A 15,667-nucleotide genomic window follows, 5' to 3' on the forward strand; every position below is an offset into this window, starting at 1 on the left:
CTTGTATTTATTAGCAAAAGGGGAAAAGGTGCTTGGAAATGTACATGATTTGATTAGAAGTGGTTGAAACTTCTTGAAAAGCCAGTAACTGAATAAAAACACTTTCACTCAGAAAACCCACAATGAGACCAATAATTAAAATTGTTTTTACAACTTAATAAATTAAAAATATTTTACAATAACTTATCGGAATATATTGTAATTTCCCACCAAATCACAAAGGTTTTCTCCGCAGTATAATATTACATACATACTGTTGTTGTTGTTGTTGTTGACGACGTGTTGTTATGATTCAAGTGTAGTTCCCTTTTCTCACAGATATTACCTTCTGTTGTTACACTAATCATCAGCCTCACTTAGAGGTCATATGCTGTACAAGCATATTTCTATGCAATATCAAGTGATGTAATACTCAATATGTCCATTAGAGAGCAGGGAAGAGCTTTGCTGTGAGTCAATTGAATGAATGTAATAATAAAGGCTCAGGGGTTCTATTTGTTTCCTTTATCTGAAATTAATACATTCTAAAGGACACCTATTTATGCAAGCCTAATTGCAGAGGGATGTGTGTGTGTGACCCTTTATGCACTGACTGGCTTTCTGCTAGTGTGGCTGTGAATCTAGTTTTGTCTTATTTTATGTTGTTTGCATCCTTCCGTGTGTGTTTGTGCGTGTGTTCACCCCTAAAGGACATCTATTTGCACAGCCCCAACGGCCTCGAAGACACCAAGCGATTAGTCAAAGCGGTCGTCATCCATCCCGTTAAGTTGCGGCCGCCGCCTGGGCACGCTGGTATTTCAGCACCGGTCGCCTCGCTTCGATTCTGAATACATCTCCTTTAAAAGGGCAGAAGGAGGGCAGTGGGGTCAGGATAGTCTGTTAGGCTGACATTAAATCTATATCTGGGACAATATGGTAACGCACACATACACAGATGGATGGACTGAGAGGAAGGGTGGATATACAGCCTAAACACCCACACACAGGCAGAAGTATGCATGTGTAACATGATGTGTGGAACGGCATGCACATTCACATTCTCACTTCACACACACACACACACACACACACACACACACACACACACACACACACACACACACACACACACACACACACACACACACACACACACACACACACACACGACACCCGCATGACATCCGCATGCTTCTATCATCATCACCCAGACCTTTCTCATAGATATGACAACAAATCAGGTTGTCTGCATCCTCTTGACATTTACAGACGGAGATGAGGACTGATGTGTCTATCTTCTATTCTGCTCGCCTGTTTTATTGAATAACACCATCTATTCACGTGGCATCCCTCCTACCTATCCATGCGCCATAACCTCATCACCATTTCTATTAACTCTCTGGCGTATAGAAGGTCAGTTTTGGGATTTCACTCAGTTTGTATTTATCACCAAATATTACCCCTGATTTTAGTTTGTTTTGCAGGACAAAAGGCACCTCTGATGGATAACTTAGTACAGACAAGTGCCTTGAGAATGATCTTGAATTAATGTGCATGTGTTAATAAACCAGCCTTGTATCATTTTCCTTTAAAAACATTTATTTATTCCGGCAATGTCAGTTTTTTATCTTTACCTCACAGTAAATTGCACATCAGCATTTAAGGTACAGTGATAATGTTTGACCATCCATCCGTGAGAACACACTGCTAATGTCACTGCTGTATATAAACCAAATAACTCCAGTTTGGGAGGTTATGCAGTATAATTAGACTCCCAATGAAACCCTTTATGGTCCTCGATGGCTTCAGGCAACAGTCTGGAGATAAGGCGGTTTCATCTGAGAAGGTACGAACTGGGAGGAAGTGGACTCAGCAGCAGTGAATTGCTTGTACACTAAAGTTAATAATTATTACTGTTTCTGCCTTTTTCCCTTCTCAGCATTACACAACAGTGTGGAGTTGCAGAGGACGAGGCCCGTAGATACCATGTTGTTCATGCCCCGTTGGGCTAGTGCAAAGTTCCAGGCAACGAACGGAGGCTGAGGACAAGTAGTCTGACTTGGTCAGAGCACAACATTATTCAAGTGTATCTCTGCTCTCAGTTACATGGTGAGAAAACAGCAATCTGTTGCAAAGGAACTCTGAAAAAGTCAAGCATACACCGGGACAAAGTATCTGTAATCATTAGAAGCCGTGTGAATCTGATTGTGACTGACTGGGACATTGCACTCACGTCATCAAGGCAGTTCCCTCGACCACGTTCACTTAGGTTTTCAGCTTTTTTCTCAAAATATATACTTTAAACAGGTCATCCATTGTGAATGAAGAACTGGGAAAACATTTTAAGGGCACGCATGCTTCTTGACGTTGTTTTCTGTGATTGACTTGAAGTTCAGATCTTCATAAAACCCTAATTTACTGAGAATCCACGTGCATATAAATATGAAATGGGTATTTACTAGGAAAATAGGTGGCTTTGGCTTTGCATTATATATTTTTTTTGTTGGTTTTAAGAGGAAAACTAAGCATTGCATATTTGTTTTATAAGTGATCAATTGGTCCCCAAATGTTTTTCACATTTTTTTGAAAGTGATATGTTGCCAGAAGGTTAATACCCATAAGCCTGGTTGCAAATATCCTATAATTCCCAGAAAAGGAATCTAATATTTGCCCAACTGCTCATGAAAAAGCATTTTGGGGCTCCATTCTTTAAGTCAGATCTTTAAAAACAAGCAAACAGCTTACTGACCACGTCGGCAGTTTGAGCTCTCAGAGGAAAGCTGATGGGTACCGTAAGATGCCGAGTGGAAGTCTGTTGTTGATGCAGTTTGATGTCATAAGGTCGAGATAGAGGAACTCGAGCACTTTATTTTGGATAGCCTTTACAAGGTGCAAGAATTTGGATATATTACTGTGGTAATTCAAATGTGGATTGTCTACAAGTCCAGGGAACAATGTTTGTCGATGATCTAGCACAGATTCTTCTCCATGCTAAATGTTAGTGGCCAGGGGTAAAATGGTGTGATGACAAGGCGAACCTTTGATGTGCCCATCCCCGTGCAGGCGTCCAAGCCTCGCCTCAGAAAACTCCGGCCTCTGTTAGTAGTGTACCAGCCTCCAGGAGCATTCCCTTGACATAGACACGCACGGTGTAGAACATTGTGAGGAAGTCCTGGGTGCTGAACAGGGTGTCTGCCAGAGCAAATCCCAGCGTGGAGGGGATGAAACCTCGGCCGTACTCCACCATCCAAGTCCCCGTGCTCCACTGGACCGACGTGGCCTCACCTACACTGTGTAGGATGGTGTCACCTGTAGAGAAAAAAACAGATTTGGTAGTATGGGAAAGGAAACAAAGAACAGGACGTTTACACCACTCCTTTTGGATTGACGGAAACATATAAAAACATAGAATTGTTGATTTAAATGTGTAATGGTATTACCAGGGTAGTATATTTCACTCTTGGTTGTGCCCTCCTTCCACTGCCTGAAGGTGCCAGATATGATGGTGTCAGAAATCTCAGCCCAGTAACGACCTAACAAACATATCACTCAAATTAGCGTCATATAAATCATTTTATTTTGATTATTCTTCTCTTTTGGAAACCCTTCAGTATGTCCATGACAAATTCACCGTGGAAACAGATCTCTTCCCATGGCTAACAGAGGAACTGCTCCTCACCTGAGTGTCCTCCCGTGTCCACCGCAGTACCAAACAGCAGCACGTACTCTGTGAGCGAGGCGTGGAGTAGACACATGGAGCCCATCCAACCTCCAGCGTTCACAAACACCCACTGCAGGTCCTCGTCTGGCAGGATGTGTCCAGGATACCTAGTTCAGTTACACTTTGTTAGCTGGTTTATATACAAAAACTCATCTAGTCACACCAGAGTGATTAATACTAGTGCTGGGCGGTATACCGGTTCATACCGAATACCGGTGTTTTGTTTTTTTTATGATATGAATCTTTCATATACCCCAATACCGGTGAGTGTGTAGCGTATGAACGTTGCGAACGCAGAGCGGCGGAACGTCGTGCCGCCGGACATTGTTTGAGAGGGGGCTGTTTAGCAGCTGCACCAAACAAGCAGCATGTGAGAGCACAGCCTGTGTTGAGCGTACGATGCGGTGAAAAAATGGATAAACACGGCGAAAGTTTCGCCGTGTTTATCAATTTTTTTTCCGCCGAAACTTTCGCCGAAAGTTCAGAACGAGCAAGCAATGAAACAGAAGAACGTGTGCCGAAAAGAGGAGCCGTGTCTGTTGTTTGGAAATTCTTCAGCTTTAAAAAATCCGACGTCGAACAACAAACAACAATATTCTGCAAATGCTGTTGGGCTAAAGTTGTAGCCGCAGTTGGCACCGCGGGAGAAAAGACGAGTCAAATGTCGTTTGCTAGGGGGACTGCCTACGACAAGAAAAGCAAACGGTGGAACTACTTATTTTTTCTATTTATTTGTTTCAATATTATTTATGGATGTTGCCTTAATTTATGTTCAGTGGATAAAGAAGTCTTCGTTTTGCAGTTACAGGAGACGTATAGTTTACATTGTGTAGCCAGTTGGTTTACAAAAGTTGTTTTTTCAAGTTGCAAAACTTACAGAACAATAAAGGGTTCTGTATTTTGACTGCAACAGTCATGCATTCTGATTCCTCCACATCATTAATACTAGTGTGGACATTAATGTTTTTCTACAATATTCACTCCTCATGACAGTAAAATATGTCATTCCAAGCCAATTTACTGCAGTAATTATTCTCTAAATTATTAGAAAATGAGATTAACACCCAGTCGTGCTTGAAAAAAAAAATACCGTCAAATACCGTGAAACCGATATCATTTTGAAAAATACCGTGATATAAATGTTTGGTCATACCGCCCAGCACTAATTAATGCTCACTATATTATCCTAACATGCATTAGATGCAGCCCTAGCTGCACGCCAGAGTAACACAGTGTGGATTTAAACACATAATGAATGAGTCCAACGCTGAAACTATGAGCGCTGAGTGACTAAATGTGGGTCAATCTCGGTGATGTGTATTAAATGCAGCTATACGTGCTTACATGCCAGTAGATGTCTAGAGATATATCAGTAACCTGGAGTGTTTACCTCTTTCTGAGCTCCACCACCACTTTGGAGAAGGCCTGCTCATGGTCCTGCCCTGAGAACAGAGACGGTGACGGTCTCAGCGAGGAGGACTACTTGGCCTAGTTCACATTCCACTTTTATCACTTTAAACTGCATTTGAATGAAGCGCAGGCTGATATCTTGTTTTAGATACACAACTCCTACCAAACTCACTCACCCGCGTACTGTTTGGCCAGTTTGGCGACGTCGTCCTTGTTGAAGACGTACTGCTTGGTGGCCATCCAGTGCCGCAGCAGCAGCACGGCCAGCACGGTGACCGCGGCGTACAGGAACAGCTTTAAACCCGTTTTGATGACAGACATGGCGAAGACGAAACGACGGAGACACCAGCGGACCGCTACACGTGTACACGGAGGACGACAGGTCGCTCCAGACACGCCATCGGGAGAGGAGGAGTGGAGTCCCAGAAAACCTGCTTCTTCCTGGTCGGCTTGGGGCGGGACGTGGCTTCTCCGCCAATCAGAGGACGAGTCAGTCAGGGTTGCCAGCATAGTTAAAGAAACCCTCTTTTGGTAGGTTTTTAATTATGTTTTCATATGCATATGAAATGTGTTATAAATAAAAAATGAATTCAAGTGCTTGCTTGGAATGAAATCATGTAATTTTAATGTTGTTATTATTTGATAGTTCAAGCTCTTATTTTGTGGCTTTTTAGAGGTTTTGTTCCAAACAGCACCCCCCCACCCCCCCCCGCCCCACCCCCCACCCCGCTTGTCGGAAACAGGAAGTCGGCAGACGAGTTGTCAGAAGGAGTCGGCGGTTCGGCGATTTGACAGTTCTCCAACAGCAGACCGACATGAGCGTCAAAACAGAAGTCGGTTTCGACCCGAAAGGTGAGCCGAAGTCGCGAGAGAGTAAAGTCTAATATGCAGGTAGCTGCGTGCTTCTAGTTTACATCTGCGCTCCATTTAAAATCTGCTGTTTTCACGTGACCGTCGCCTACTAAACGTAAACATGGTGTCAGCTGACCGCGTATCAATACTGTTCCGAAGTGCATCACGTTTGCAATGTTGAACATCAATCATGTGAATTATGTGCAAGCGGAATGTATTCATATAGGTCATGTTTACAATGTCTTTATAGATGTATTCTATATCTATGTCTTTCCCCCCACCATACTTTCATTAAATGAACACATTTTTCATTGGAGTTCGGCCATATTCACTGTTGCTTTACAGCTGCGTGGTCTCGTGACTTGAGTTCCTGCTGCTTTTACTGCTGCGAGTTGCAACCATAGAGTCATCACTACTCCACATAAATACACCTTAATCATGTGTTGCTTATGTGTAATAACTAGGCATTTTTGACATTGTATAGACCAAATGATGTATTAGTTCAAAAAAGGACTGATTGCTTGACCATTTCCTCTAGTTGCTAACACATGAAAGGATACAATGAAGTGAAGATCAGTTGACCTCATGCCCATGTTAAGATTCCACTGTCACTCACCTTTTGTTTCCTCTTGAGATAATCAGTCTTTCTCTATGTGTCCTTCAGAGCACCAGCACCTGCGTTACAACCCTCTGCGGGACACCTGGGTGCTGGTGTCGGCCCACCGCATGAAGAGACCCTGGGCAGGTCAGGTAGAAAAACCTCCCGAGGAGCAGGTACCCAGATGTGACCCCAGCAACCCACTCTGTCCGGGGAACACGCGTGCAAATGGAGAGGTAGGGACAACTTCATTTATATCTCGATACATTCAGCTACAAAGTATTATACGTGTTTTCTTTCCCGTTCTGTGATATCTCCGTGTCTATTTCTCTCCAGGTAAATCCAGACTATGACAGCACTTTTCTGTTTGAAAATGACTTCCCTGCTCTTCAGCCAGATGCACCAGATCCCGGTCAGTTTTTCTTGTTTTGTTTTCCAATTCTACTTTGCTATAGTTCTTTTGCTCGTAAAAAAGACAGTATACACCGATAGAATGTTCTTTTCTTCTACATCTTAGGTACAATATACATATATTTTTGGTAAATTAATGGCACAATTGGGGCTAATGGGTGCAAGTGGATCACTGTTCTTAAACTTGTACAGCAAATTATTGGTGGAAGTTTGATAAGTTATTGTAATAAACTATAATATTTTGAAACTACTTACATTTGTTCTTCAGGTTCAGATCAGGATCCGTTGTTCCAGTCCAGAGCTGCCCGGGGCGTCTGGTAAGAAGAACGCTTCATGTCACACATATAAGGGAGGAATAATCAATGTCTTATGAATGTTTTAGAAGCATGCCCAAAGTATAAAAACAACACATCCTCATCTGGATGGATAAACTCTGTTTGTTATGTTATTAATTGGCACATGCCAATGGACTGAAGATGTTACATCGAATGGCATCATTTCTAGATTGGTCCTTTAACAAGAAACTGAAAAGCACAATGTTCCAATGAGATGAATATTAAACACATACATAATCTAAATTAGCATGTGGTGAGAATTTAATCAAGGATGCATCTCAATCAAGGTCCTTTTTGATGGATTCAAATGTATGACTAATTAAATCTGAACTGATGAGTGCAATCGGAGTCGTCATGCTGAGATGACTTTCATTCGTTGTTGTGATCGTCAGCGGTGTAATTAGCTATTAGGAGAAGGTAATTGTGTTAATCAACACACTGCATGCCACTTGTTTTCAGGACATCTTGAACCAAATCCATACCGCCCATAGATTTATTATGATGTGTGTAATCTGCTCTGTCACCACCAGATGGGGATGTTTTCTCACTCTAGAGGAACTACATGCTTAAATGTTATGAGTGTTGGTGATAAGAGCTTTTCCTTTGGTCAAATACGTTGTATTCAGTCATGAAAAGGTTTGAACCAGCGCTCTGATCAATCAGCATCAACTGGTGGATTTATTCCGTTATAGTCGCTGTATATGATCTGTGAACCCTAACAAGAGAAGCAATCCTTTGTTAGTACACTGAATACAATATTGTATCATTACGACATCCACAGAAAGCTAAGTTGCACAATATTTTTGCTAATAAAGTCGTCCTTCTCTTCAAGCTTCGCCTCACATACTCTCACTGTGCATCAAACACGTATACAACTCCTTCACACTTCATATCAGAGGAAGGGTCGCTCGGATCTGGCTATGATACTTAAAAACTTTGCTGAACAATCTCACATTTTGGGAATACATTCGGTGATTCTGGCTGACAGCAGTTACACAACAACTGAATAATAGATTCAATCAAACACTGCACTGGTTGAGAAGCCGACTTGTTTAAATCCCATGTGTTGTGTGCAGCTGTAGAGGCCCTCAGTTATTCTTTTGCCACATGCACTCATAGAGTAATGAGGCAGAGAAAGAGCCCTGATTGACGTGTTGTGCTGTCTTTTTTATTTATTGGTACATTTCAGGGTATTTTTCTCCCTCGCAGATTCAGTCTGTGTGGGTTTCTTTATTCTTTTCATGATGCAGTGGTTGTATACAGTATACATTCTTGTTCTGGTACAGTTTTTCTTGTTTGTGGTCCGCTCCGTCTACACAGTCTGGTGGCCATTTCAAAGAAAGGGGAGTCGTGCGTTTTGCCCTGCAGCTACATTCAGAGAGCCAATTAGAGGGAAAAACAAAATGGGAAAAGGGATTTTGGGGATTTGGGTCATTGGAGACAAAAGAGAGATGGGCTGAGGGAAGAGGTGAGAACATTTGTAATCTGTTATTGTATCACTCCTTCACACTCATACATTCCTGCAGCAGAATGATCTGAAATCCTGTCGCAAGATATTTGTTAACAATTTATTTCACAGGCCTAATAGTGTCCTTGTAATTTCCTCAAAAGAAGCTGTAATGCAATTTCTTAGGACGTTTCATGGATATGATTTCATAATTTAGTATTTTAACTGTAAAGCAAGTAGTGAGTATGAAAAGTGCTCTGTAAATAAACAGGACAACTGAAAATGTACTTGGGTTGAAATGAATGTCTTGTTTTTATGTAGTTATTTCAAGGGAACTGGAAATCAAGAACTGCCTGTCAATTGCACCAAATTCATATAATTTCCTGGTATTTTATTTAAAACCTGAAACAAATGAATAGATACATACTCTGTGTTATTATTATTATTATTATTATTATTCAACCCACAGTGATACAACATATAAAGCAGGGCTAGAAATAAAAAAAGGTTGCTTGCTGAAGACTCTTAGTTGTCCTGTTTAGTCACTAGACTGTTAATGTGTAGTGACTGTAAATACACACATACACATAGGATATGGAGTGCTTGTAGCTCCTATGATTCTCATGAACAATTCATAAATACCACAATTCAGTTTTGCTCAGAGCATAAACACCAAAGTCATGTTCAATTATTGATCGGGCGCTGCTCGGCCTCTTAGAGGAGCCTGTCTGTTGATAGAAATTTCATTTTTTCCAAATCCAGTCACGCTGGTTTCCCCCGGTAACACAGGTAAGGCTCAAAGCAAACATATACACGAGGGTGTGGACTACAATACACACACTTCTAAACTCTACACAAACACATATGATCACCCTGAAGCCATGCTCACTTTTACATGTTCATATGTCACGGAGGATATCATGACTAAAGCTCTGACCCCGGCTGTGTAACATGTTCTCAAATCAACAATCAATCCCAGTCACGCTTGTCTCTTATCATCCGCCAATTAATGTGAAAAATGTCAGATAGAGTTTTTTTCTCCTTAAAAGTACTATTTGTCTATCATAAGTGCCCCTCGTAACACAAGCAACGGAAATTACATAATTGAAATAACTGCAAGTTGACAGACTTGCTAAGTGAAACACCAATAAGAGCTCCAACAGATTATAGAAAAAGACGTCAAAGAAAATGTGTGGCTGTTTTGACAACTGCTCTCTGGGAAAGTGCAGAGCGATAATTTCCCCTGAATCACCTCCACTGTTAATAACCAGTTCAGTCCTAAACACAGCAGAGCAAGAAAGGAAAAAAACAGGCAAGACAGCAGCATCAACACTTATTAACCACAACAAAAACATCATAATAAATAATGAGCACACAAAGAAGAAATACAGAGGCAGACAGAACAAAGACTGACTGAGAGGTGAAGAATTAACTTTTTTGAATCGATTTTCTTCACTGGTTTAACACCTGGTGCAGTGAGAGACGTATAGTCTAGACGCTACTTTCAAGGTGCCCCTGAGCAAAGCACTGAACCCCCAACGTCTTACATCTTTTAAAGACATTTAAAAGTAATAGCACACTCTTCAGGTTTCAGAACACTGCAGGTGACATGTGTTCTTCTTGGGGGGATGGAGGATGATTACTTTCCACTATCTAACACTTCCACATCCTCTCTGTCTCTTTTTAATCTCTCTTTATCCAGTAAGGTCATGTGTTTCCATCCCTGGTCAGACGTCACCCTCCCTCTCATGAAAAAACAAGAGGTTGTCACAGTGATTGACAAGTGGGCAGAGCTTGTTGAAGAGCTAGGCGCCATTTACCCTTGGGTTCAGGTATAGAAATAACTCCTGTTCTGCATTTCTGAACCAGCCCCAGTCTGTTACCCTGGATGGTGGTTAATGTTGGTCACGATATTGTCACTGAAAAATCTAAATTCCTTCCTGAATTTAAATAAATACTTGTGGATGCAGACGTCTTTTGAATTGTCAATTGTCTTTTTAAAACTCTCACAAAACGGACAAATACATATCTTGCTGCAGGCGAACTGAAACAGTATGAAATGCTAAATATCAGCACCAAGGACAGCACCGTTCACAGGTCCCTCCTGTTTGAGTTGCCTGCATCAACAAGGGTCTCCCTTCTTCTGTTCCTCCTTTGGATTCGCCTTAGTTTTGTTGCACGAAAAGGTAATTTAAAGCCTAGATCATTTTTTTCCTCATATTTTCTGGTTTCAGATCTTTGAGAATAAAGGAGCTATGATGGGCTGTTCGAATCCACATCCTCACTGTCAGGTAGGCGATGCACAAACACAAGGTTTTTTTCTTTTGACTTCCGCATTTGCACAACTACATAAATAAAAGAAATGTCCTTGAAGTAAGCACATCAAGTTCAGGAATACATGCATACTCAAACACTCATACACCAGCCAACTTCTTTCATTACCACTACTTTCAGAGGAGGAGCACTACCATGAAATAACAAATACTTCTGATCACATACGCACAAATCCGTGTCACGGTCTAAGATGCAGGTTTATCAGATTCAGGTGAAGTGTGCGTGTGTTAATAAGGGCTCACTGGTTTTATAGGGCCGTCCTCGACTAACTAACCTACAATCCTACGATAAACACCAGAAATGTGTTCATACATTTCTGGGAAATAAGTCATTCAACATAGAAGCTTTTATGTGACTCTTTATTCAGAAATCAGCAATGTGTGTGCGCTTCTGTTATTTGTGCCTTTTCTGATTTTTTTTTTTCTGTTTACCTATTCGGTGAGGTAATTCAGAAAAAAACAACTCAGAAAGTATTTCTCGTCAAACTGTCACTTCACAGCCAACAGCACAATCAGGAGGGAGAATGACAAAAAGAGAAGGATGGTTATTGTAGACAGAGTGATATGTTGGTTTCTAAACAGCAATACAATGTCACTGTGGTCAAAATAATATGTCAGCTATCCAGACAGTATAGAAAACTGGAAGCCGGACCCGTCAGAAATGAGAACCCCCGTTCTTCAGCCTGAGCGTACTACACAAGTCCCTGGAAGTCCATGGATTTGTAGCCCTGAGAAACGTTGTTTCATGGCTTCATTCACTCTCCCAGTGAGGGGTCCTGTCTTCCCCCTGCCAAATATGCATGAGATGGAGTTCCAGCTGCTCTGAGGGGAAGCGTTATGTCAAGGTAGAACTGTAAACTTTGACCGCTAATACAGGTGCATGTGGGAGAGAAAACAGGTTTTCTCTTTTTACCACATTGACACTGTTTGTTGACATTCAGCCTTTCAAAAACAACAGAGATTAAAGCAATGAAAATAATACAATTAGTTTGGTCTGAGATAATAAAGTGAGAGAGAGAGAGAAAAGGTGGACTACTGATTACGCAATGTTCCTGTAAGTTAATCATAATAATAATAATAATAATAATAATAATAATACCTCATTCCTAAAATGTTGCACTACTGCTTTCAGCGTTCTTTATGATCCATTCACTGCTCTCTGGTTGATCAATGACATTTCAAGTCCTCAGGTTTATTTGACTCCATAGAGAAACAAAGTACTGTGATGTTTTCTAAGACTGTAATATACAAGTTAACAGCAGAGGGCAGTACGTGACCTCAGAATAATGGGATTTTATCACTAGGAAGGTAAGTTGCTTAAAAAAAAAGTCCAGTTGGGTTCAGAAACGAAATGAAACCTGGATCCAGGCTTTGATGGAGCTTTTCAAAAGTTGTATCAGTTTGGTTTCTTTTTGGTTACTTTATCCTGCAGTCCAGACCTCCTTTTTAAGATATCAAAGTCCAAGAAAAGAGTAAATGTGTGCATGCGCAACCAGAAAACCCCTCCAGGCCAGAACGCAGGAAGCATAGATCTTAAACTTTGAAGACTAATGAAGAGAAAATGTTAATCATGATCTGCAGGCATTGTTGATAACTTTGGTCTCAGAGGAACAGAGCTGTATGCATTTCCATGTGTATGGTGGAAGTAAAAACATATGCTCATGGAATAGTAATGGTATTTTTTTTTCCACCTGATTAATCCAGGCTGTATGAATTTTGTGTTTTGGCAAACATTTGCCTCTCAGGAGCAGATTACTGAGTTCATATTTACTCCCTGAGGATGTATTTCGCTCTTGAAGAGCAAGTTGTGTCTCTCTGGGAATAGAGTGCATACGTTGCCATGCTCTTGTGTTATTATAATTATTATTATCTTTACTTTTCTCTGAGAATCAACAATCCGCTGCTGGGTAGATGAGAGATCCATGTACACAAAAACAGGTGACCAAATAGAGCCACGCAGGTGCAGGATGTATGCACACGCTAGAATACATACATTGAGGCATGCAGAGTGTTGACACATCATCCACGTCTGGCCTTTCTATGATCAAAGATATAAAACACGGTGCAGCCAATATTCAAAAGCCATTAATATTACCATCACGCTAAACTGAGTCCTGCTACAAATGCAGTAATTGTGTTCTTTCTGAGAGCAAAAATAAGCCAACAAACATTAATTATTCCCTGCTTTCTTTGAGATCATTTTTCATTGCATTTGCTTTATTAAGTATTATTCATCCAAACCCAGGACGATACATCTACATAGAGTCAAGGCCAGCAGGACACGAATTCAAAAGAAATGACAAAGCTCCTTGATCATCAGGACGTGTTTCGCATTTACATGAAGTCGAAGGAGGATTCCTGCAATGCACTCTGGGTGAAAATATGGAGGAATGCAGTCTGAAGCGGCTCTCTAAAAGCAGCAACAAATACCTCTGATTATGTTTATGCGATGGAATTGCATAATTGGGAAAAACCTCACAAATATGTTAAGTTCAGTAACATTTTAACAAGCCGTAAAGCTGTCTAAGAGCAACAATACCTCCCTGAAAGCAGTTTACATTGAAAAGAAACCAAACCAGAAGAAAGACCACTTTCCATTGTTAACACACACACTGCTTAGCTACTCAGTGCAGCTCAACTAATCAATATTCTGATGAAAGTCACCCTCATCACGCCATGAATATGTATATTTAGTTTTGCATTCCTGCACATACTAGCGTCCATTAGCTCGGATGCTAATTATAACAAACCCGTATGAAAATATCTCCCGTTCCAAACCCAGCAACCGTTATCTCAGGTCCTGATTTATCACGCAGCAGTGAGTCGGTAGTCACAAGCCATTTGGCACTTCTCCCCTGCTTTCAGAGCCATTAGAATACCATACAGCACAAACATAAATAATCCCAGCGTCTGCCGTGATGTTCGCTGTTATCCATAAAAAGCTTTCTGGAATGCAGTAAAAGTACATTACGGAGCTAATTCCGCAGCCTTGAAGTGTTTTCCTCCAAAGCGTGATTGATTCTGAACTAAAGCTGTAACCCAGATGAGCGTTCTCCCACGGACAAAATGACTGACAGCGTCTCATCTGTTTTTCGAGCGTCAAACTGTCAGTTTCTCCAGGCTTGTTTACCGTCTTCAAATCACAGCAAATAGCAGCATCTCATTTGGAGTGAATGTCGTCTGGCACTGAATGCCAGTTGGTGGCTGATGAGAGGGAAGTCTCAACGACGTATTTGTCTGGGTGTACTGCTTTAAACCTGGAGCCCTTTTTTAGGGGGCGGTTTACAGCCGCTATTAATCCCAATCAGGAAGCTAATTGGGTCAGTTTCTGTCTCTATGGGCACACTATGGGAAGAATGCTCTGACACATTCAGTTTCTTATAAAATCTTTGGTTTTAGCTTGTTAACAACAAATTACTTCTCACTATTTCCACATTTTAATATTTCCACACTCTCCATTTCCACACAACAATACCATGACATGCTGTGGGAGCAGATTCTACCTGAATGCAGACACACGGGCAGAATTAGTTAATGGCACTACACCCACCCTGACAATGGGTGGGCAGTTAGCATGTGCCAACACGTCACAGACAGAAGCAACGAGTCGTGACACGAGTGAGTGATTTAAGGCAACAACACAGGAGCGGGGCAACAGCCTGACTGGCAGAGAAGGGAACGGCTGGACGGACCCAGCAAGTGAGACGTATCATGTAAAATGATCCGGTTGAGGGGAAGTGGCTGGTATGTATGCTGGGGATTCATGGGGGAACAGAATCAGGTTCTTGCAAAGGATGGGAAACTCTGAGGGCATTTAGTGGGATTTGACAAATTCCTGAAAAATCAGGGGAGAAACAGAACGGTTGTGAGGCTGTAGAGGAAACAGAGGGAGACGGAGCAGGTGTCACAGTGGCAGACGTGGGTCATAAAACAATATTAAATCTCATCTTAGACTATTTTCAATATGGATCTACATTCAATTTTATTTTAATGAAGCCTTACAACATTCCTCTCTATACTGTTTAATACCCTTATCTATTATTGATTAAGAGAGAACTTTTAAAAACTTAGCTCATCTGGTTCCGTCAGATTTGATTGACGATGCCATGGCAACACAGCAGACAACTCAGCAACTGTCATCAAAGTTGGATGAAAATGTTGCTGAATCACACCTATGTGACACTTTTTCCCCCAACTTAGCCAAACGAATAAAAATAGAAAACGTATCGTGAAATAATAACCACAGCCGTTCCTATCTTGCCTTCTTGTGTTCTTGTTCGAGCAGCAACACTCTCAGTGAGAAATATGTTTGCAGGGCCTGTGCATGGAGCCTCGCTGTTCGCTGTGATGAAGTACCTATCTCAATTACGTTTTAGTGTCTGCACGTTGATTTTCACACTGTATTGAAATAAATGAAAGCCAGTGTCTGCGGTGGAGAACTCATTTATCAATCTAAAAAGCCTGAATGGGAAAAACTGAAACCCAGAAATGTCTGCACCTGTGAAACTTCCCCAGATTGAATAGTATTGATGAATTACACTATTAGAACGTAATGAGGTCGTATTGGAATTAGGGCAAGGG

At 41.3% G+C, this 15,667-nt stretch overlaps 2 protein-coding genes across 3 annotated transcripts in view; one reads left to right on the forward strand and one right to left on the reverse strand.

Moving 5' to 3' along the window:
* Nucleotides 1-1,560: 1,560 nt before the first annotated feature.
* On the reverse strand, nt 1,561-5,549 carry sigmar1 (sigma non-opioid intracellular receptor 1). Its single transcript, XM_084035732.1, has 5 exons — nt 5,287-5,549; nt 5,091-5,142; nt 3,659-3,807; nt 3,420-3,512; nt 1,561-3,288 (listed from the first exon to the last, which is right to left on the reverse strand). Exons 1-5 carry the CDS (start codon nt 5,429-5,431, stop codon nt 3,059-3,061), a joined length of 669 nt encoding a protein of 222 aa, XP_083891858.1. The 5' UTR covers nt 5,432-5,549; the 3' UTR covers nt 1,561-3,058.
* Nucleotides 5,550-5,854: 305 nt separating this feature from the next.
* The window catches only part of galt (galactose-1-phosphate uridylyltransferase), a 22,176-nt gene continuing 12,363 nt past the window's right edge, over nt 5,855-15,667 (forward strand). Inside the window, exons 1-6 of one of the 2 annotated variants that reach the window (XM_084034778.1) lie at nt 5,855-5,962; nt 6,627-6,796; nt 6,897-6,972; nt 7,240-7,288; nt 10,456-10,585; nt 10,988-11,044. In XM_084034778.1, coding sequence (XP_083890904.1) covers nt 5,926-5,962; nt 6,627-6,796; nt 6,897-6,972; nt 7,240-7,288; nt 10,456-10,585; nt 10,988-11,044 — 519 coding nt within the window. In that variant the 5' untranslated portion in view covers nt 5,855-5,925. Of the gene's footprint in view, nt 5,963-6,596; nt 6,797-6,896; nt 6,973-7,239; nt 7,289-10,455; nt 10,586-10,987; nt 11,045-15,667 lie in introns of both variants that reach the window. The other variant, XM_084034777.1, reaches the window with a different exon arrangement.

The sequence above is a fragment of the Eutrigla gurnardus genome (assembly GCF_963514095.1).
Source record: "Eutrigla gurnardus genome assembly, chromosome: 19".
NCBI lineage: Eukaryota > Metazoa > Chordata > Actinopteri > Perciformes > Triglidae > Eutrigla > Eutrigla gurnardus.